The sequence below is a fragment of the Cryptomeria japonica genome, chromosome 4 (genome assembly GCF_030272615.1).
Source record: "Cryptomeria japonica chromosome 4, Sugi_1.0, whole genome shotgun sequence".
In the NCBI taxonomy this organism is placed as follows: Eukaryota; Viridiplantae; Streptophyta; class Pinopsida; order Cupressales; family Cupressaceae; genus Cryptomeria; species Cryptomeria japonica.
The window spans coordinates 215,728,661-215,753,192 of NC_081408.1; the positions used below are offsets into that span (position 1 = coordinate 215,728,661).

Sequence of the window (24,532 nt, forward strand, 5' to 3'; positions counted from 1 at the left end):
AGCAAAGTGTGAATCTGCCAGTAAATGTGAACTGTTCTCTAAATACGAACTGCATATTGTATCGATCTGCTGGCTGAGAATTAATCACCGACGATAATCTGCCTTCAATTCATAAGTATAATATGATTGTAGTATGATACAATCTGTCTGTGTTGCATTTAAAATAAAGTCTTCTGAAAATCTCTTTATAATCATCAGCCAAACATATTAATCATTTTGTGCTTTAGAACATTGTCTAATTTCATCGCTATTTTCTTTAATTTTGACAAATCGTTGTTCTTAGTAAATAGATCGCTACATTCTTCTATCCACGACCTTCTCATTACCCTTAATGCAGTTACTGTGTGTATATTGTGATCTTAATACATATCACTGTTTATACTGAATAATGCCATTTGCTATTCAATACGATGACTGTTCATTAATGACATTGTCTCTATTTCATCAATTCCTCTACACATTTTCATTTTGCTCTTAGATCTGCAAGGCACTCTTTCAGTAATGCGATGTAATCATTCTTATAATAAAATCCTTTGTGCCATTTACAGCAATAGGGTCTTACGTGTTGAAGTCTTCATTTCACTATGATATTATAATTGAAGTTGCCATCTTGATCTTGCTTTCAGCAATCGACGTAGATACTATATTCAATATCAATCGTTCCTCATCTTGGAGAATCGACAAACTTGTTATATAGATATATTTCGTGTTTGTTACTGAAGAAGTCGTCAGCATGTAATTACTTCTTCTTATAATCGCGTAGTTTATATTTAAAGTCTGTCTATTAAAAAGAGCACTACCACTTTCACCGTATAGACACTTCCTTATGAAGTCGCTTCTGTCATCATACAGATCGCTGCATCTCTGCATTGGTGAAACTCTCGGATGAAGTCGACAATTATATTACCTTCTTTGTCTCAGTGCTATGCTACCATAAGTCTTTGAATACTATCGCTGTCATAGAGGATGTAATCGCTGTTCTTTTATTCCTTGTGATTGCCATTCGATATTACTAAGATCACTCACCTTTCTCTTTGCACTTGCTGTTAGAAATATAGATTCATGAGTGCTATGATCTTTGTCCACCATAAGAGTCTTAAAAAGTCATCGTTAACATAATCTCTATTTGACCATGACGATGGTTTGCCTTCTAAAGTCGGTTTGCAGATTTTTCTCTTTGTCGCTTTCATACATCAACGAGATTCGGCGTTTAATATTGTAAATTGTTATTAACTCTCTTTCATGAAGTATTGCCACATGTCTTCATCATGGTAACTTCTTCCCATACTTTGTCATCATGAATCGCTGCTCTAACACATTGCAGACCATGTATATTGAAGTCAACCATCTTAATGAGTATGATGTTCATTTTATATCACTGTCATTAAGAACCGAGTCATTGTCTTTATAATTTCAATTGCTGCTACTTAATGATATTCATTGTTGACTTTAGTATTTTCTCCTTTTGATTATTCCATCTTATCTAAGATGCAATTTAAACATATCTTATTTGGCAACACCTATTTCTCATGCCACCTTTGACATCAATGGTAACTTGTTAATGACATTGTCTTCTTACTTGACATCAATAACAATCTTTCTAATCAATCTTCACGGAGTGCTCTTGATATCAATGACTATATTAAATTGCCTGTATAACTTTGACTTCAATGACAACATTTCCATCAGTTTCAGCAGCATGTAACTAAGATGCAGAAATGGATGCCGAAGAAGGGAGCAGCCTGTTGATGACCCTGTCTGGTGTAACCACGGGTGCCTTTTTGCCTCTTCTGGAGAGCCATCAGCAGCTGCTAGGGTACCCCCCTATAGCTGCTGTTAGTTTGTAGAAGTCCGAGGCTTTGTTAAAGAAGCCTCTGGTTTCCAATAACAATGGAGGAAGCGCTTATATTAGGGAAGAAAGTTGCTCCCTTCAGGATCTTAAGTTGAAACAGGATGTTACAGATTGTGTCAGGGGTATCACTTCTGGTTTGTTTTCTCAGAGAAAGTACACTTTTTTTTATGCAGTTGCTCTTCTGAAGAGTGATGACAATGTCGGGCTTCAGATTTTCTCTTCCTTACACAATATTATGGAATGCCTGTGTGGGATTGCTTTTATCGCGATTGCTTTTATTACAATTCAGAAGCTGAGGCCCGAGATGTTACAATTGCTTGGAGAAACCTAACAAGCAGAGGGGTTACAATTCAGAAGCTGAGGCTCCAGTTGGAGGCTCGAGATGTGATTGACACAAACCAGCAATGGTTTATGGAAGACCTCCTTTCTCACAGGGGGGGAGATCATTTTTTGTCAATTCTTGAGAGAGTTTTGTCAGATTTTTGGGGGTCATGCAAAGCAGGTTCAAGTTTGATGTCTTCCAATGTTGTTATCAGGCTTTAGGTTTTCTTGTTTCCATTGGTGGGTTGATATTTGGGCTTACCATTTTCATGTTTGTTTTCTTGTTGTTTGAGTCATTCTCTTGTTTATTCTCTGTTTTGTTGCTTCTTTCGATAATCAAAGGTAATGGGCAAGGGCTCCAATAGATCCCCCTCTAAATTTATCAAAAAGAAAAACAAGAATTATATTGGCAAATACCAATAAATTGATTGCTACAAGGGAAGAAATGACCCATTTATTACTAAGGTGTATCTTCTCATACAAGCCTTCTAAATCCAGCTGTCTATAGGGTGAAGCAACCTCATAAGGGCTGTGAAGTCATGCTAGACATATGGCCTATCTATAAAATGAACATATGAACATAAAAGCTGTAGTCAGTGAATAATGTACTTATTTTATCATTAATCGGAAAGAGTTAGTTCCTGATGGTAAAACGGTTGACAGTTGCTAGCGGTTGACAGTTCTCAACAACCATCAACTGTCTTATATATACTTCTATTGGAAACATGGTCTGACACTTGATGGCGGTTGACAGTTACTGGCGGTTGCCAGTTCTCAACAACCATCAACTGTCTTATATATACTTCTATTGGAAACATGGTTAGGGAAAGCATAAGTGTAATTCCTGAATTATATTTGACTATCTGATGAAAGAAATGAATCAATAAATCTTTATGGAATTGCTGTTGTAAGTTACTATTAGTTTCTGCTTTATCATAATGTTTACTCTGCAATAGTCAATCTTGTAGAACTAGGCAGCAAACAAAAGCAAAAGGGTTCATTACATTAACAAACAAAACTTGAAAGGAATTGAATCCTGATTCATAAAATTCAGTCTTTTCTATTAGTTTATCAAGTACACAAAATCCAACTTTCCACCTAAGAACCTATCATATCATCACATGGCAATTTAATTATTTAATAAAATGGTTGCCCCCAGTCATTTTCTGAGACAAGATCATCTCCCTAACTGATACAGGAAAATCTATGTAACTGTATTCTATATAACATGATTCCTCAGAGTCGCAAATAGCACAAATCTTTTGTATATGAGATATAAACAGCTGCCTTGTCTTGAATGAGCATGCTGTCATAGTTTAGTTCACATACTTTTCTCATATGAGGTGAATAGACCAAACCTTGTGACTGAATTTTTCCATCCAAAATCATCTAGAGGTGATTCATTGATCCCACTAGCTGTTCATTAGATAAAGAATTGCAGAGCAAAGAGAACACAGCATGATAAGAGGAATAAAGATTGTGTTTCTAATGGAATTCACATGTTGTTGTTTATTCATGAGCCCCAGCACCATTATATCTTTGCCTATTTGATCTTAATTGAAGCTATAAATCCCCATTAGTTTTCCAATATTGATGTACATTGTTGTGGATTCATGCAATTTTATTTCTCAATGTTAATTGTTTAAGCACATAATTGTGGAATGAAAAGAGGTAAGAGTCAGACAACCCTTTCAAGCACCATTCTTGAACACTTTGCAGAGAAAACTAATATAATAGTCACAAGTTGGTGAATTAGCTCTCATGAGTTAGTTTTACAGATCACCAGTCCTGTAGTTCCTAGACACTTTCTGGTTTTTAAAAAACCTAGCAAGTTCACTTTTAGGGCTTTTCTATATTCACATAAATGGGAGACAAGGACTCTTTTTAAATATCCAGCTATCATTTAACTCACTAATTTCATCCAATGCCAAAATCTAGCAAAATAGATTGTGTAGAAACAGCTCATTTCCTGCTAATTACTTTGGGAATATTTGAGACTTGATTTCATCCAAGGAACTGAAGAGAAGCACAAGACCCTATTTCTAATTTCAGGAATATAGACAATAAGCCTCCAAACTGAGCAATGGAAACAGCTTAGACTTGGCTTTTTAATTGATCAAATGAACTTACAACTTTAAAGTGAGACCTGTCAGATAAATATTTATGAAATCAAATGACAAGTGAATCCAAATCAGTGCTATTCTAAATAAGATAAGATTGAGATATGACAAATTTTCACAGCCCACTCCAATCAGGACTAGAGTGCACTATCTGATAAAAACCTTGGATCTGCAAATCTCACAAGTACAAGCAATGGATTGATGTTTTGAACAATATATTATGAAGAAAAAATCTCTGTATGATGAATGCTTACTCTGTATTATTCGCCAATGTTTAGCTGTGTTTTTTAACTTTTTGTCCTCATACAAATCAATAAAAGAAATTTCTATTTGAAAGGAAAGTGAGAAAACCAAATTAATTGACATAATAGAAAGAGCAATACAATTCTTTTTTAGGAAAGAATTGTCAAATGAGATTAGAATGCAAACCTGGTGACTAACTATGTTTGCTGCAAGGCGTTGGATATCCCTCTCCTCATGATCAGCAAACAGTTTCGCCTTCACTGCTGCAGCAGATAGACCTGCCATGGCAGCCAATTTGACCTTTTCAGGTGGTAAAACCGATGGGCCACTGGATGCATGAACCTTGGTCTGTGATTCATCCAATTCCTTGTCTGCATAATCCATTTGCATTTTTGAAGGCATCTGTCAGACAATTAATCTAAGGCAGAAAGAAGTCATTCAAATACAATGAGATTCTACCACACAAAACATAAAAGATGCAAACCTTTATGAGGCAAAGTGCTTAATGCCAACTCCTGTTTTCCGTCTTCCCTCAATGTGTTCTCTGAAGTCAACCTTCATTCACAGAAAGAAGGGTAAGCATCCATTTAGTTTAGAGATTGAGAAGTTTGCATCAAGCAAACTCTGAAATTAAACAGGAAAATAAAATTGCATCATGGTTAACATGTAATAACTAGAAATCCTATTAGAATTTAGAATGTTAGAAGATGAAACAGAAGAGGCAAAACTGCACTTATTAAAATTTCAGATCATTGTAAGCAAATTTTCCACTCAGAGATTTAAACCCTTAATACTTTAAAACTTAAACTTGATAACTACCGTCAAAGCTACTGATCTGAAAAATACAAAAGTCTACAAACGCATCAAACTGCAAAGTGAACAGAAAATACACAGTTTGAATTCTCAAACGTGCAACAGTCTTTGTGTTAAATCTGAAGAGCAATACACTGCACTGTCTCAAAAGTGGAATGAATTAAACAATCACTCCTGCCTCTATTTCTAGATGAAGGGAGCTAGGAAAAACAAAATAGGAGAGTCTAAAATCAGACTTCTAAATCTGAAATAGAAGGCTAAAAATAAATAAATATGGCAAAACCAAACTTAGATCTACATGCTTGCTGGATGCATCCACGCATCCTCTTCTACATAAGAAATAGCAGTTGACACATTGCTAATATAGAACCTTCTCAGGCAAGGCACCTAGTCTAAAACCAGAACACATCAGCGCCTTTATAACTTTGAACATGCCGCATGCATGTGCCTCTGTCACAAGGATGCCTGCGAAAGGCTGTTATGCCTTAACAAAGGGATCTCTCTACCACACAGAAACTGGGGTGAACTTTGCCATCACCATTGCTGCATGCTGATACTGCTCTTAACTGTGTCTTCAACCCACCAGCATACACACTGAGGCTGATGTTGTGCATGTACTGTGCTTCTCTAATGAGGGGAAACTAGAGTATACTGCTCCTGAAGGACGAATACCTTCAAAGCAACGTGAGTAAAACTTTTAACACTCCATCGTTGTGAGAAAAGTGTTCACCACATGAAGATACCTTCTTAACATCCTGAACCTCCCTTCGCTGCCCCTGAATCACTACTCCCTTTCGTACTTTAAAATCTCTTCAGAATCTTCAAAGCAACGTGAGTAAAACTTTTAACACTCCATCCTTATGAGAAAAGTGTTCACCACATGAAGATACCTTCATAACATCCTGAACCTCCCTTCGCTGCCCCTGAATCACTACTCCCTTCTGTACTTTAAAATCTCTTCAGAATCTTCAAGGTGTAGACTATTTATACAAGGAAAAATTCATCAGCAACTTGCCAACCTCATTTGTCCTTTGCATCAACTTGGCAGTCAAATTCTTCTTGCACTACATCATGAGTTGTTCTCAGCTCCCTGCGATAATAAACTTATCTATATACATGGCCAAGATAAGCAGATCCACTAAACTTGGAAAAGCCCAACAAAAATTAAAAAATCATCAGTCCTGAAATACAAAACTCTTGGTGCATGCATCAGCTCATACAAGGCCTTCAATCTGAATTTAAGGGTATCTCACCCATGCACCTCAAAATCTATGACAATTGAGGCAAAAAACTCAACAAAAGCAACAAACTTTTTTAAGTTAATCCTATAGCAACTACACCAAGAATTTCATCAAGGTCGGTTCCCTTTTTTGGTCAAATCATTAGGCAATAAATTTGTCATGGTAACTTTTAATACTCCCATTAGATGCATGCATGGAATCAATCATTATTTCTATGGTGGTTTAGAAAATATTTCAACAAAACTGGAAAGGCACTCCTCCAATGGCATCCAGTTATACCTACTCGACATAGTCAACAAGTAGCCTATAAAGGCCACCATCTCAAAATCCAATGGCCGAGCTTCGCCAAATTTAGGGCTTCATTTGCTAACGATCACTTACTGACCATCAAACCCAGCAATACATTTGATGCAAGAAACTGAAAAAAAAAACTTTTTGTTAAACCAAGAACATACAAGACATCCTCTAACTCAATTAAATCACCTGAATGCATGACAAAAGAGACAAAGCCCAATCCAATAACTATATAAGTGGCATCATTGCCCAATTGCACCTATATGCCATCCTCTCATTCTTGAAGTCTATTAAATGCCTTCTTGTTGAAGTTCGTCTGTAATGTCCTCAACCCAAAATCTAATATTATTAGAATAATATCTTAAATTATTTTATTAATGGTCAATAATGTAATGTAATGTAAATATTAGTTAGTTTCTATTTACGATTGTTTCGTTATTAAACATCATTTTTGTAATTCTTTAAATGATCGTTTGATCATATCTTTAATTCATTCAAGTTTTTACCAAAACATGGTATCAGAGCGGGAAACACAAAAAATCGTTTTTTCTAAAATTTTGAATCAATTTTTTTAGCTTTTTTTGAAAAAACAAATTTCTTCGTGCGAATTGATTCCTGTTTACTATGCCCATTTTCATGTTTTTGATGCGATTTTCTCTGGTCTGCGCGCAACGTCTTTCTCAAACCACGATTTCTTGTCCGTCGCAGATTTATTTTTCGGCAAATTTTTTCATTTTTTATGTTTCACAACGACTCACCTCTGCAACTGCGCGACCAACGTTCTTTTCCAACGACAGATTTATTTCTTCCAAACTTGCATGACGCGATTTCTACAAACGCCTTCTTTGGCGCACGATTTTTTCACAAAAAATTGTGAATCCTCCCGCGGTGGTGACGTTTTTTGAACGCAATTTTTTATTTCGCGTTTTTTGTTTAGCACCATTGTCTAATGCACCACCAACGTTCTTTTCCAACGACAGATTTATTTCTTCCAAACTTGCATGACGCGATTTCTACAAACGCCTTCTTTGGCGCACGATTTTTTCACAAAAAATTGTGAATCCTCCCGCGGTGGTGACGTTTTTTGAACGCAATTTTTTATTTCGCGTTTTTTATTTAGCGCCATTGTCTAATGCACAATGGATCTAGTTACCATTTTCTGCTGCCAACGGGATTTTCCTCCGACATGATTTTTTTACTGTTGTTTCCAGTTTACTTGACGGCTAGGGTTTTTATGTTAACCGTTTATGCTTTCTGTCACCTAGGGCTTCAGCTCAAGCTTTTGAATTATTTGTGGCCAGGGCAATTTTTTTAGAGAAACGTGATCTGTTTGTTCTATCGGCTAGCGTTTTTGAGACTCTCTGGTTTTTGCCGAAATTAATTTTTAACAACAGGTTCCTTGTGGGTTTTTCTCATACTTTTCTGCGTCATCGTTGGAACTTTTCGGGTCTATCAAAATCCGTACCTCGGGATTTGTACCATTTGTACTTTGTTCTATCTCAAAGTCTGTACTTGACTCACCCTTAGATTTTGCACTGGGATTTGTGCCTCGAGTTATGTGCTCTTCAGAAATCAAATTTTTTCGCCTCTTTAGTGATTCTCATTTTGTGTGCCTCGTAAAGCATGCAAGACGGTATCGTTGACCAACATAATATTGGAAGGCAGTCAGCGATTCAAAGGCAAAAATTACAACACATGGAAGCAAAGGATGATGGCGATCTTTGAATATCATCGCCTAGATGATCTCATTATGGGTAAAGAGACTCGTCCTACTATAGTTGGACAAGATCAAGATAAGTTTGACAAGCGCAACTGGGAAGCGGTCATGCTTGTCAAACTTTATGTTACTGATGATCAGCTGCCTCAAGTGCCATTCAGCAAGACGATTGCAGAGATGTGGACTATTATGAAGGATCTCCATGAGACATCAGACAAGAGCCATTCTTTCTTCCTAAAGAACCAGCTATTTTCTATGATGATGGATGAGCGTATGTCCTTACAAGAGTATCTAACAAACATTAAGGACATTCGAGATCAGCCGAAAGCAATTCATCGAAAAATGGAGGAAGAGAATATGGTAGTAATCACCCTGAAGAGTCTACCTAAAATGCTATGAGCACTTCATAGAAACACTCAACATTAATGCAACGAATGTTGACTTAAAGTTTCCAGAATTGTGCACCAAACTTCTATAGCAGGATTGTTGGAAACAACAGTTTGGTAGTAGTGCCACTTCGTCCTCCTCAAAACAAGCCTTCGCAACCAAATCCTTTCACAAGGATAAAGGCAAATCTTAGTCCTCTCAGCAAAAAGGCCCCAGACACTCTCAAGATAGCTTGAAGAAAGAGAAAGTTCAGTGTAACTATTGCCACAAATATGGCCACTTAATAAAGGACTATCAGAATCGGATAACCTTTCGAACAGCAAAAGCAAGGAGGGTCTCAGCCTAAGGGCAATGTCACAGAGCACTCAAAGCAGAAAGAATCTACATTCTACGCTTTCATGGCGAAGCGTCTTGAAGATCATGTGAAAACTTCTACTTGGTACATAGACACCGGTGCTTCTCGACACTTCACTCATCGTCGTGATTGGTTCACAGAATTCTCACCTTTCACTGATTCAGTCATTTTTGGAGGAGGTGAAGAGTATATTGTTGTCGGCAAGGGCAACGTCAGATTCAGTCTAGTGGGAGGAATCTTATATTCCTCAATGTATACTACATTCTTGGTAATGGAACTAAACCTTCTCTCAATGAGCCAGATTATGCGACACTCTCGTCAGCTTGATGTGGTATTCAGTTCACACAAGTGTTCGATTGTTGATCGTGTGACTCACACCTGTGGTTGTTGGCATCGAGGATGGTGGTCTATACAGACTTGTGGATACGAGTGATTCTCTTGAGCATGCCTTTGCAGCTAAATCATCTTCTATCAGCAGTCTTTGGCATCGGCGGTACGGCCACTCGAACATTCACTATCTTGCTCAACTTGCTTGGGAGGATCTAGTTCTTGGCTTACCTGAGATTCAAACTCAGAATCACCAAGTTTGTGGAGCTTGTCAGGTTGGGAAGCAACACGAGACACCATTCAAGGATGGTGACTCGTGGCGAGCCTCAAAGGTACTACAATTGGTTCACGGATGGTGACTCATGGCGAGCCTCAAAGGTACTACAATTGGTTCACGTTGAAGTATGTTTGTAATGTCCCCTAGTTAGTTATACGTCAAAGTAACCTAAACTTTCTCAAATTCTAAAATAGATAATTAAGTTTATGGGAGTACGTTTGTATATTGTTTTCCTGCAACACAAATTAGAGAGCACATATGAAGTAATGCTCATAAACTAAAACATATGCTAATGTATAAGATTCAGTGATTCAATTATATTTGTTAGATAAAATTAGATTGTAGGTTAATTGCCATTCTTTATTGACCAATTTCTTAGTGTACTAGGGTAGGATAGCTGGATAGGGTGTCCAAGAGATCCTCCATCCTAGGCCCAAGAGCAGATGCGACATCCCTCTTGGCTCCATGCGGTAGGTGTTAAGCATCCATCACAAAGTGGTGTACCTAGTGAGGTGCCCTATCATTGTTCCCCCTCATCACAACCACCTTCCCCCTTATGCCCAAGACCAGATGCCACACCCCTCTTGGCCACATGTGGCAGGTGTTAAGCATCCATCATGGAGTGGCGTACTTGAGAGAGAGTCCCTCATATACCATGAACCATTTGTGATATTCTAATGAAGTTATATTAGTTATTTAATTCATTATGATAATCAATTATACTTGACATAGTTATCACTATACATTATATTACATTAGTGCCTTGTAATAGATTGTTATCAACGCTTTCTATTAGTACTTCTTAATGTCAGCATTAATCATTATTTGTCATTATTCCATTACAATCATTGCGTTAATCCTTATATTATTAGCATCATATGAATTCAAAGTATTAGAAAAATTTGTGCAGAGTGAATTTGATTTCCTCAGTCATTTCTGGATTCATTAACATATATATATAGTGTCGAACAATAATGTAGCTTTAATGTTGTTTGAATAAATGTATGTTATTTGCCCTTTCAATGTTATGTTATATTGATGGCACCAATTTAATTATGATCATACACAGAAGTTTAATGATATACAAATACTATTTTAATATATATAAATTACTGGCTGTTATATTTAATATTAACTCAGAAAATTACCCTTATACGTATCTGTCACTGCTCTTACTTTTCCTTTCTATCCTTGCTGGAAGTCTGGATGATCTGTCTTCTTTGCTGGCAGCCTTGAATAATCCTCTCTATTCTTTTCTTATCTTCCTTGTTAGATGCCTTTGGAAAGGATTGGAATTGTCTTCATATACGTTGGAAAAGGTGACTTAAGAGACATGTCTCTTGTCTCCTATAAACGTTACTCTAATCATGCCCCTTCATATCAATAAAGCATAACCAATGGTGTTTGATTATTCAACCCATTTCTTTTCATAACAAGGTTAACATTTATAAAGTTGGTTAGTTAAACCGTTCCATTAGTAATTGTTATTATCGCTCAATTTGATTAGTTTCTTCATACTTTGATATTCTTGGAATTAGAAAATGTTTGATGACAATGGTGATCTGCATATTCATACTTTGTAATTAAGGAATATTGTATTAAAGCCATCCATCATGTTTATTAATGAATATGTAATATTAATAAGAATATTAATGAATATGTAATATTGACGAGAACACTAATGAATATTTAATATTAATAAGATATTAATATGTGGTGTGTAACATTTAATTAATATGTAATATGAATGTGTATAATAATCTGTTTATTATTAACATGTTTATGAATCTGACTATTGGTTTAAGGGTGGGATCATGACAATGCGGTTCAATGAATACACCTTTTGTTACTGGTTCCAGGTATTTCTTGCTTTTTGTTGATGATTTCAATCGTAAAATGTGGGTACTTTCTTAGACAGAAATCAGATGTGTTTACTGTATTTCAGAAGTTTAAGGCCTTAGTAGAAAAAGAGTCAAGCTGTCCCATAGTCACTCTTAGGTCAGCTAATGGGGGGGAGTTTTGTTCTACTGCTTTCTCCAACTTCTATGATACACACGGCATCAAACGCTAGTTAACCACACCTTACACTCTTCAGCAGAACGGCGTTGTAAAACATTGCAACCGCGCTATAACTGAAATGGCTAGGTCAATGTTGGAACAAAGGAGTGTTCCCAAGAAATATTGGGCAGAAGCAGTATACACCGTAGTCTATCTCCTTAATCGGTCTCCCACACAAGTTGTTAAGGGGAAGACTCCTGAGGAAGCTTGGACTGGTTGCAAACCTAGGATCGGTCATCCAAAAGTCTTTGGCTCTTTAGCTTATGTATGGATTCCAGATGCCAAGTGCTCCAAGTTGGATTCCAAGAGCCAGAAATTTATGTTCATAGGGTATAGTGACAATTACAAGGCTTATTGTCTGATTGATATAGACACTGATCGTCTCATCTTCAGTCGTGATGTTGTCTTGGATGAAGATCGAGGACCTTTTCAGCTTTCCTTGTCTGAGCAAAATTCTGAGGATCGGCCTTTGAAGGCTACTAATTTGGGTGTTCGTCTTCCATTTGGTTCACCTAATGGGAGGGATGATGCAAAATCTGAATTTGATGATGCACTACCTGAATTTCCTCTAGATGATGCTAATCTTCCACCCGTTCAACCTGTTCCAACTATTCCTCCAGCATCTGATGTTGGTTCTTCTACTCTCCGGCCTAAACGGTGGGCTAAGACCATAAGTGACCTTTGTCCTAATGAGTTCATTGAGGGTAGATCTTCCAGAAACAAGAGCAAGCAACAAAATATAGTCAACTTTGCTCTCGTGGCCAACAATCATAGTATTTTTGAGCCTCAAACATATTCTGAGGCTAGAGGAATCCTTGAGTGGGAAAAGGCTATGGAAGTTGAACACCATAGTCTTCTGAAGAATAATACTTGGGTCCTCTCTGATCTTCCACCAGGGAAGAAACCCATTAGCTGCAAATGGGTGTATAAAAGTTAAGTACAAAGCTGACGAAACCCTTGACAAGCATAAAGCTCGTCTTGTTGTTAGGGGGTTCCCACAAAAGGAAGGCATCGACTATGAGGAGATTTTTGCTCCTACAGCCAAGATGAGTACCATTCAACTTGTCCTTGCCTTAACAGCTCAATTTGGTTGGAAAGTCCATCAGATGGATGTTAAGAGTGCATTCCTCAACGGTGAGTTGCAAGAAGAGGTCGACATGACGCAACCTCTAGGGTTCGAGGTTGCTGGAAAAGAACACCAGGTGTGCAAACTGGTGAAAGCACTCTATGGCCTAAAACAATCTCCTCAAGCTTGGTACATAGAAATTGACAAGTACCTCACAGATAATGTCTTTCAGAGTAGTCCATCTGATTCTAATTTGTATGTCAAAAATACTAGTGATGATATTCTTATAGTTGTTGTCTATGTTTATGACCTGATTATCACTGGTAGTTCGGCATTTTTGATCGATCAGATCAAACAAAGCTTGTGCCAATCCTTTGACATGACAAACCTGGGACTTTTGCACTATAGCTTAGGTGTTGAAGTTTGGCAAACTGAAGCTAATATCTTCATATCTCGGTCTAAGTATGCCCGCAGTCTGTTGGACAAGTTTTGAATACAAGACTACAAACCTACATCCACACCTATGGAGAAAGGGCTGAAGCCGACAACCAAATCAGATTCATCTGTGCTGAATGAATCAGCATTCAAGCAATTGGTGGCCAATCTCATCTACCTTACTGCTATTAGGTCTGATCTCAGTTTTGCAGTGAGCTCGATTTCACGCTTCATGACAGCCCCCAAGGCTGATCATTGAGTAGCAGCGAAGCGTGTGCTGTGTTATGTGAAGGACACTTCTAATTTTGGTCTTCTATACAACAGAAGTCACGATCCTAGACTCATTGGTTACACAAACTCAAATTAGGCAGCTTCCGTTGATGACAGAAAATCAACATCTGGGTATGTTTTTAGTTTGGGATCTGGTGCAATCACATGGACTAGTAAGAAACAGCAAGCAGTGGCTCTTTCCTCGATAGAAGCAGAGTATCGAGGAATAATAAGACAGCTTGTAAGGCAATTTGGCTTCGGAGGATGCTTTTAGACATGCAAATGTCTCAAGCAGGTCCTACTCCCCTTTACTATGACAATCAAGGGATGCTCAAACTAGCCAAGAATCCGATCTTCCACGAGAGAACCAAGCATGTTGAACTTTAATGTCACTTCATTCGGAAGCTGGTTGAAGACGGATCGGTTCAATTGTTGTATGTTCCGACTGAGGATCAAATAGCAAATATTCTCACCGAGTCTTTGAGCCCAGACAAGTTTGTAAAATTTAAGGGGCAACTTGGTGTAGTCGATAGATTGACCATTAAGGGAGGGTATTAGAATAATATCTTTAATTATTTTATAAATGGTCAATAATGTAACATAATGTAAACATTAGTTAGTTTCTATTTACGACTGTTTCGTTACAGAAACATCATTTTTGTAATTTTTTATATGATCGTTTGATAGTTTCTTTAATTCATTCAAGTTTTTACCAAAACAAATATTACTTTCAGATCTGGAAAATAGATTCACAAACATTATACCAAGTTTCATTGAAAACACCAAGACTAGTGAGATAGTCTTGCATTAAGAGACATTAAATAGAATGAAACTTCATAGAACACCAATGAAACATATTTTATGATATCCAAAGCATATTATCAGGTCTGAAACCTGATTTACAACTACAGCAAAGTAAATATCTTCAAACTCCAATTTATAAGCAAAACCCGTAAGAACTATTACAACTAAATACCATCAATGGCACTGTAAACACCACAAATTGATATTGTTTGATTTCCAAATAGAAAATACATACATATGATCTGATACAAGATTAATAATAGAAACAACCCCTCAAAAGATATTTGAAATCACTGCAACAACATCAATAAAACCCTGAACATGAACAATAGAAAACTGTTGAAACTCCTGAAATCTCGAAGCTCCAATGCAACCTCTAGATGAAGTTGCTCTATATGAACAATAGGGTTTTGTCCACTATCCACCTGAAACTTATGGGTTTCCGGCCACAAGACACTAATCTCCAATGGTTTTTCATCCATTGAAGAATTTTGCAGAACATGGAGTTCATACAATAAGAAATTGAGAAGTAGAAATGGCATAAAGATCCATTTTCTCAAATATGCTTTGTATTTATCTTGTCCTTGGCCAATTTGGTGGGAAAATCATAAATTAGATATATTACAAATTTCCACTCCACTCTTACTTTCCAAATTTGCACCTGGTGGGAAAATCATTAATTAGAAATATTTTAATTTCCCACTCTAATCTTGCTTTCCAAATTTGCTCTTGGTGGGAAAATCATTAATTAGAAATATTTTAATTTCCCCCACACCACTCTTGGTGGGAAAGTCATAATTAGAAATATTTCAAACTTCCCATTATGGCACAAAATCCATTTCCCCACTAATTGTTTCCAAATATTTATTTAATATTTAAATGTCCTTTTGACATTGAAAATATTTGGACATTCATAAATATTAAATTAATTATTCCCCTTAATCTGGACTGATTAACCCATAGAAGAATAAAATGGGTTAATGTTGACCAAAAACCAATTTTAACAAAAAGGGGCATGACATCGTCTGTCTGAATGATTCACTTTCCACATACCCTACACCAAAAATAGTCTAAGTAGATGAGCATTACACCACATAAAAAGTTGTCTCAAATTAAGATGATAACTCATCTACTCCAGACTAATTTTCTGCACTCCTTGCAAAATATTGATGCTTTTGCTTGGATTTCTTCCTCTCATGATGCTAGGATGCATAGTGGCCCCATCTTCTAACACTTGAAACCACAAAAGTAAATCACAGGAAAACTTGTGAGATCTTTAGAGATATTAGATTTCACATTTGAAATGTTAGAATAAATATCTACTTAATTAATGGTCAATATTGTATCATATTAGTTGTTTAGATTCTTTCTATTTATCTTTTTCTCAATTTCTTTTAGAAACTCTGTCAATGTAATTGTGTATAAATGTTTCTCATTTCTCAATAATAAAACGCACAATTACCATTGTTTTTTGAATTTTGTGGGTTTTTCTAAACCATAATTCGAAATTTTTTCATGTGTCCTAGGTTCGTATTTTTGACTCTCGCACCTTTCCGAAAGTGTGATTCGTGCATTGGGGGTCTCTTGTTAGAGTTTAATCTCTGCGACGCCTTTGTTTTGTTATTTTGCGGGTTTCTTTCGCAAAGGGCTTTTGCAAGCTTCGTGTGTCTATAATCCGTGATTTTTTTTTGCATGTGACTACCTCCTACATGTTCAAGGGTTTGCTTCTTCGTGTGTTCAGCTCTGAGCGACCTTCACCTTGCTATCGTGCAATTTCTGTTTGTCTGCAGCCCATGTGATTTGAGTTTTAACGCAATTTTTATTTTGCGTTTTCTATCTTCAATTTTTATTTTATGTTTTCTATCTTCAACTCTGGTGCAACGTGAGCTCTGTAAAACGGCATCGGTTTTTTCCTTGAATCCACGATATTTTTCTAGTGCCATTTTCTATGCACGACGCCTCTGTGGCCATTTTCAAACACAGTTTTTTTGTTCTTTCTGCCACGCAATTTCTACACAACAATTCTAGGACAATCTCTACACCAATGCAGCTAGGGTTTCATTTTAACCCTTTGTATTTTTTGTGCCTACCATTTTTTTTTAAAAAACTGGGCATTTTGTGGAACTCGACCTAGGGTTTCTCGAGTTCTACATTGGAATTTGTGCCAATTTATGTTGCCTCGAAAATCGTGCCATTTTTTTTGTTTTCAACAATTTCTCGAAAATCATAATAAATGGCATCTTTGACAAATATTATGCTTGAAAGTAGTCAAAAATTCAACGAGAAGAATTATAACACCTAGAAGCAGCACAAGCTAACGATATTTGAATATCGTTGCCCTGATCAAGTTGTTCTAGGTACTCAAACTAGACCCACGACAATTGGAAAGGACCAAGACAAGTATGACAAAGCACAATCATGAAGCGGTCATGCTCATCAAACTTTCAATGATTGAAGATCAGCTGCCCCAAGTGTCATCTGACAAGACAACTGCTGCGATCTAGAAGCACCTGAAAGATCTACATGAAACGTCAAATAAGAGTCGTGCATTCTTTCTCAAGAATATGCTCTTCATGATCATGATGGACGAGAAAACATCTCTTCGGGAGCATCTGATGAAGATAAAGGATATTCGCAACCAACTAGAGGCTATTGGTCAAAAAATGGAGGAAGAAGATATGGTCGTGATTACTCTGAAAAGTCTACCAAAATCCTATGAGCATTTCATTGAAATGCTCAACATTACTTCAACAAATGTTGATTTGAACTTTCCAAATCTTTGCAATAAGCTTCTACAGCAGGATTGTTAGAGACAATAGTTTGGTAGTAATGCTAGTTCATCCTCCACAGAACAAGCGTTCTTTGCTAAATCTTTTGCTAAGAACAAAGGGAAAGGTCAATCTTCTCAGCCAAAGGGCTCAAGTCCTTCTCAGGACAACAACAAGAAAAAGAATGTTCCGTGTAATCATTGCCACAAGCATGATCACATGAAGGTCGACTGTCCACATCGATTAGCTTCTAAGCAAAAGAAGGGAGGGTCTCAACCCAAAGCAAATGTTGTGGAGCACTTTGATCAGAAAGAACCTACCTTATATGCTTTTATAGCCAAAAGAACTGCAAATCCAATGAAATCTTCTACTTGGTATATCAATTCAAGGGCTTCTCAACATTTTACTCATTGTTGGGATTGGTTCACAAAATTTGAACCATTCCTTGATTCAGTGATCTTTGGAGGAGGAGAGGAGTATATTGTTGTCAATAAGGACAACATTCACTCTAGAGGGAGAAATTTGATATTTCTCGATGTATACTATGTTCCAAGCATGGAACTTAATCTTCTCTAAGTTAGCCAGATCGTGAGGCATTCTCCCCAATTGGATATTGTTTTCAATTCCCACACTTGCAGCATTGTTGATAGGGAGACTCGCACTACAATCACTATGGGACTTGAGGATCATGGTCTTTATAGACTTGTTGATTCACGTGATTCTTAGGAACACGCCATGGCAGCCAAAAGTTCTTCCATCAACGATCTTTGGCAATAGCGTTATGGGCACTTGAATGTGCACTATCTCTCTCAATTATCTCGAGAGGTTTTGGTTGCTGATTAACCTGAGATCCAAACTCAAAATCATGCCATTTGTGGAGCTTGTAAAGCTAGGAAGCAACATCAGACACCATTCTCGAATGGCGATTCTTGGCGAGCCTCCAAGGTACTTCAATTAGTTCACACTGATGTATGTGGACCAATGAACACTCCTCAAACTGGGTCCAGGTACTTTTATTATTTGTTGATGATTTCAATAGAAAAATGTGGGTGTATTTTCTTAAAAATAAATCAAATGCATTCAGTACATTTCAGCAGTATAAGGCCTTGGTTGAGAAAGAATCAGGTTCTCGGATTGTTACTCTAAGTTCAAATAATAGGGGGCAGTTTTGTTCATCTGCTTTCTCCACCTTCTGTGTTGCACATGGCATTAAGCACCAACTTACCACACCATACACCCCTCAGTAGAATGGTGTCGTTGAGCATTGAAATCGCACCATTACTGAAAGGGCTCGTTCTATGTTGGAGCATCAAACATATTCTAAGAAATACTGGGTTGAATCAGTTTATACTGTTGTTTGCCTTTTGAATTGATCGCCTACACAAGCTGTTAAGAAAATGACTCCTAAAGAAGCCTAGTTAGGACGAAAGCCTAAGGTGGGCCATCTCAAAATCTTTGTTTCTACTACTCATGTAAGGATTCCAGAAGCCAAGCATGCCACGCTAGATTCCAAGAGCCAAAAACTTATGTTTATTGGTTACAATGACAATCACAAGGCATACAGGCTAATTGATGTGGAAACAGATTGTCTCATATTCAATCGTGATGTTGTGGTTGATGAGACTACCAGTCCTTTTCTTTCTTCTGCTACTATGAGTCCTAAGGATCAGCTTATGAAGGCGTCTAATTTGGGTGTTCGTCTTCCCTTAGGATCACCTGATGGGAGGGCTTCAGATCATTTCGACCCTGAAATGGAGGGGTCTCCTAGGCATGATAGTGCACCACCTAACTTTCCTTAGGATCTACATTCAGATGACTTTGTTTCAGCACCCCCAGGAGATGTTGTTTCTCCTATGCCAGATGTTGGTACTTCTACTCTTCGGCCTAAATGGTGGGCTAAAACTATTAGGGCTCTTCATGATGATGAGCTCATTGAGGGCATATCAGTTCACAGAAAGAGCAAGCAACAAAACACAGTCAATTTTTTTCTTATGGCCAACATCCACAGCATCTATGAGCCTCAGACATATTTAGAGGCAAAAGGAATTCCTATGTGGGAAGAGGCTATGGAAGCTGAATACCATAGTCTTCTAAAGAATAATACTTGGGTCCTTTCTAATCTTCCTCTTGGGAAGAAACCTATCAGTTGCAAATGGGTTTAAATGGTCAAGTATCATACAGAAGGTACTCTGGATAAATACAAGGCAAGGTTAGTAGCTCCAGGATTCACACAACGGGAGGGCATTGACTATGAGAAGGATTTTGCTCCTACTGCCAAGATGAGCACAATTCATCTTCTTCTCGCTGTTGCAGCCTAGTTTGGATGGAAACTCCATCAGGTGGGTGTCAAGAGTGCCTTCCTCAATGGTGAGTTGCAAGAAAAAGTCTATATGACGCAACCTCCTGGTTTCAAGGTTTCCTGGTAAGGAACATCAAGTTTGCGCAATGGTGAAAGCACTCTATGGCTTGAAATAGGCTCCTCGAGCATGGTACATTAAGATTGATCAATAACTGGTTGATCATGGTTTTTAGCGCAATCCCTCTAACACTAATCTGTATGTCAAACACTTTGGCGATGATATTCTTTTTCTTGTTGTCTATGTTGATGACTTAGTCATTACTGGCAATTTAGCACATTTGATTGCAGCAATCAAACAACATTTGTGCCAAGCTTTTGACATGACAAATTTGGGGCTTCTCCATTACTGCTTAGGTGTTGAGGTTTGGCAGTCTAGTGACAGTATTTTAATCTCACAATCTAAGTATGCCAAAAGTATGCTTGACGAATTTCGGATGCAGCATTGTAAACCTGCTTCCACACCTACGAAGAAAGGGCTTAAGTTGTCAGCCAAATTTGATTCACCTATGCTAGATGAAACAGCATTCAAGCAACTAGTGGGCAGCCTCATCTACCTCACTGCCACTAGACCTGATCTCAGTTTTGTCGTGAGCTACATTTCTCGCTTCATGACAGCCCCAAAAGCTGATCATTGGGTTGCAACAAAGCATGTGCTGCAATATGTGAAGGGCACTTCAGATTTTGGCATTCTATATAGCAGGTGCAAGGATCCAAAGCTCATTGGTTATACAGATTCAGATTGAGCAGGTTCAATGGATGACAAAAAATCCACTTCTGGGTATGTATTTAGTTTGGGTACAGGTGCTGTAACATGGACCAGCGAGAAGCAACAGGCAGTGTGGCTCTTTCCTCGACTAAAGTAGAATATCAGGGAACAGTTATGGCAGTGTGTGAAGCAGTTTGGCTACGAAGGGTGCTTTCAGATATGCAAATGACTCAAGCAAGTCCTTCTCCCTTGTACACTGATAATCAAGGAATGCTCAAACTCGCCAAAAATCCAATCTTCCATGAACATACCAAGCATGTTGAGCTTCATTGTCACTACATCCACAAGCAGGTAGACGACAGATCAGTTCAGCTGCAGTATGTTCCGACAGAGGATCAAACTGCAGATATTCTCACCAAGTCTCTAAGCCCATATAAGTTTGTTAAATTTAGAGGGCATCTTGGTGTAGTTGACAGATTGGCCATTAAGGGAGGGTGTTAGAATAAATGTCTACTTAATTAATGGTCAATATTGTATCATATTAGTTTAAATTCTTTTAGTCTCGTTTAGTTAGAATCTTTCTATTTCTGTTTTTCTCAGATTCTTTTAGAAACTCTGTCAATGTAATTGCCTATAAATGTTTCTCATTTCTCAATAATAAAACGCACAATTACCATTGTCTAATTCTGATTTACATGAAACTGGTTTTTTCTTGGAAAATTCGAAGAAAAAATCATGCCTTGTACTGAATATTTTATTGACCTCATTTTTACCAGCCTTTTCCCAATTTTTCCCAACATTTCAACCTATTTCACAATTTTGTCTAGTTAGCCTGACAATATCCGACTTATTCCAAGTTTTTCAGATTTCCACATAAATTGAGGTTTTTTCAATTTTTTCACCTCAGAAGCCAGAAAGCTGCAATTTATTTCACATTTTGACTGCCTACTATTTGATTCTTTCTACAATGAAATTGGTTTGCTATTGGCGTTAAAAATAAAAGCAGATTTTTTAATGATTTGTTTTTTATTTACTGTTTTTTAAATAAATAAAACATTAATTTATTTCATTTATTATTTTTGTATTTATTTTGTAAAATAGTGATTTTTTTAATTTTATCCTTTAATAAGGTTTACAGTTTATTCTTTTTATGAATTTTAATATTAGATAATAAACAGATTAATAAACTTTAATAATAAATAAATAATAACTCTACACTGTTATTAGGGTTTTGATAACTCTATGCAATTAAGATGTCTTTAAATATTATAATCAACTGTATTTCTCTTCTTTTGTGTTTTTTGGGTTTCTGATAGTATGCCAAGATATTGAAAATGGTTTTTTGGTTTGCCAAGTTATTGCCAGAAAAGATATATGCTTCTATGCTTGAAACACTTCTCGTGACTCAACTATCTTCCCATGGTTAAAAAGATTTCATTCTTCATTATCTCATATCTCTCCCTAAGTCCTTTCTTATCCTCTTTCTTCCTCTTCCCGATGAGAACTGGATTCTAACTCTCTCCAATGTTGGCTGAAACAGTCTCCAGCTTGGTCTCCTCCAGGCAGTCAAACACTCAGAGACCAAGACTAGTCATATCTGTGTCTCCTCAAACATGCTAAAACCAAATAAATCAGTTACATCAGCAACCTATCTTAGGTGCAGATCAACACTCCAATCTCTAGTATGCAAAGAGCATCCCACCCCACAAGTTTGTAGATCTTTTAATGCTGAAAGGAATTAATCTACATAAAACTCCATCTACTCTATCAAGAGGATAGGCTCCATCCACTCTATCAAGTGGATAGGCTTACCTCTAGATAACCATCAAATCTTGTGGACATCCAGAGTGTCTTGCATCTCATGAACAACAAGACACTTGCATACAAGGAGAGTCTAATACTACAGTGGGATGTAGACCTAGAGGGAGCTAATACAAACTGATAAGGATCAGATTGCACAAGCAGGGTCGGTTAGTGTCCATTGGGAGGAGCTTAAGCCAGATGGGTCTAGCAGTTCCAACTTCCAAAAATAAGGAGTTTGTCATGGCATTTGAGAAAAATGATTAAATCATTTGAGGCCTTCATCCATCGTACTTGAAAGTAGAAACTTGATTTAATTATGATTTTTTGAATATAATAATATATTGAGATTCAAAGAATTTTATGCATTGTCAGTTCAACTGATTCATTACATTTAGAAATTTCAACATAAAAGATAAATTGCAATTTCTTATAAAAAAATCCTAACTGATTTTCCAAATACTATTATCACATTTGCTTCATCGTTCCCTGTCACCCTCAAATTTGAGTCACCCCCAAATTTGGACCATAGTAAACCATCCCTCAAACCCATCCCCCATCACCTTGTCTCTTCGTTAGCAGACTCTATGGAACTATGGTTAACAGTTATCCTTGTTGCAAGGGCCATTGGAGCACTCATGAGCATGAAATACACATTAGCAAATTAAAAGGCAAGGCAGGCTAAAGAAAACAAGATTTTAAGGTATTTTATTTCATAGAAAAGCTTACATACACAATTCCTAACAAAGAACAGGCCTTTGAACTTATATAGAATTTTGATTTAAAAAGGAAAAAAATGTACCTATAATTACACAATTGATGGTTCAATCCTTCATTTAGCATGCATGTAAGACTTCATGTCCTTTTTAGGGTTAGTTGTATTATTTATTAGCTTAAAAATCACCTTTATTTTTGGGCCGACAAAACTAGGAGAGAATTCTCGAAGTCACATGAATAAAGCTCAGCCAAGACTCAGAAAATCTAAAGAGTAACAGTACAATTTATGCTCAGAAAATCCTATGGAAAAACATGGAATCTAAAATAATAGAGAATACATTTAAACTTCACAAATAGGAAATACTTTGTAAAGGTGAGAATTACTGTAGTTTTCTTGAGTTACCCTATTCATTTCAATTAATCCCTCCATAAATATTAGCAAATACAATGAGATTCGCATGTAATTATAATAAAACAAGCTTTAGTTTTAAGATATTTGATTTGACAAATTTTGTTTGACACAGAAACAATTCAACTCAATTAAATAAGCTTACAATCAAGTAAATTTTTCTATTGCATAATCAGTGAGTCCTTTAACTATTATCACTTTGTGTTAATGAACACCAACCTTTGCCCATTCAAGTCAGACCCATAACTAAGTAGCTCAGACCCATAACTAAGTAGGCCAAACCAGTGAAAGTATTCAAAAGGTGAATGATCAATCACAGAATTGAGTATCTTTGTATTTATACTTCAGGGTAAATGGCAATTTGGCTTCCTTGTGAAAGATATAACTTTTCTGAAAACTGGTTTTCAGATATTTGAGTATACTTTACGTGCAGGCAATATGTCATGTATTACAAACAAGATTAAATTCTCCAACTTTGACTGATCTTAACTTTTATACTAATCTAAGTGTTCACATTACAACACAAAGACCAATCTTCAGAAAACAACTACATAAAATCATTGTGTAAGGCTTCAAAGGTTATTGTGTTCACCTGTCACTGAGAGCATAACCTTCTTTACTTGAGGTGTTATCATCAATAGTTTCTGTATTGTTATCATCTTTGGATAAAGAAACTAAAGCCGCACGTGCACAAGCTCCAGCGACACGTGGTCCAACTGCAGAAGCTAGGAAGGCAACCTGGAGGAAACTTGCAATGAGAACATAAAATAGTTTTACCTAAAATTTGCATTGGAGAACTTGAAAAAGCACTTTTTCATTCCAATTCCCCTTGATTGACTTCTACTAGAATTAAGAGTATATGAGTTGCCTAGAGTTAAACAATTCCAAAAGCTCAAAAGGATATAAAACTTTTTTCCAGCTACCACATTATAAAATTCCAGCAGGCACTCACGCACTTACAAGAACTTAAAGATCTGTATAAAACAAAACAATCTACGGTACAAAAAATCCAATCATGCATAAAGATAGAAGCTCTTATCAATAGGCATCAAAACCTTTAAATTTTATCAGACATGAAACATACCAGGGACATGACTGGATTACCAGAATTTTGGAATACCATTCTATTCTCAGCCTCGAATTCTGCAGGGCTCAAACCTGAAAAGGAATTAGAACAGCCAATCTATTCTTAC

The 24,532-nt window shown here is 36.9% G+C and overlaps 1 protein-coding gene across 3 annotated transcripts in view; it reads right to left on the minus strand.

The window, feature by feature from the left end:
- The window catches only part of LOC131040589 (SWI/SNF complex subunit SWI3C), a 69,909-nt gene that overhangs the window by 38,562 nt on the left and 6,815 nt on the right, over window positions 1–24,532 (minus strand). For 2 of the 3 annotated variants that reach the window (XM_057973538.2, XM_057973537.2), the window contains exons 5-8: window positions 24,424–24,497; window positions 23,932–24,077; window positions 5,021–5,091; window positions 4,723–4,907 (exon numbers count right to left, since the gene is read on the minus strand). In XM_057973538.2, the coding sequence (XP_057829521.1) occupies window positions 4,723–4,907; window positions 5,021–5,091; window positions 23,932–24,077; window positions 24,424–24,497 (476 nt within the window). The remainder of the gene's footprint in view (window positions 1–4,722; window positions 4,908–5,020; window positions 5,092–23,931; window positions 24,078–24,423; window positions 24,498–24,532) is intronic. The other variant, XM_057973539.2, reaches the window with a different exon arrangement.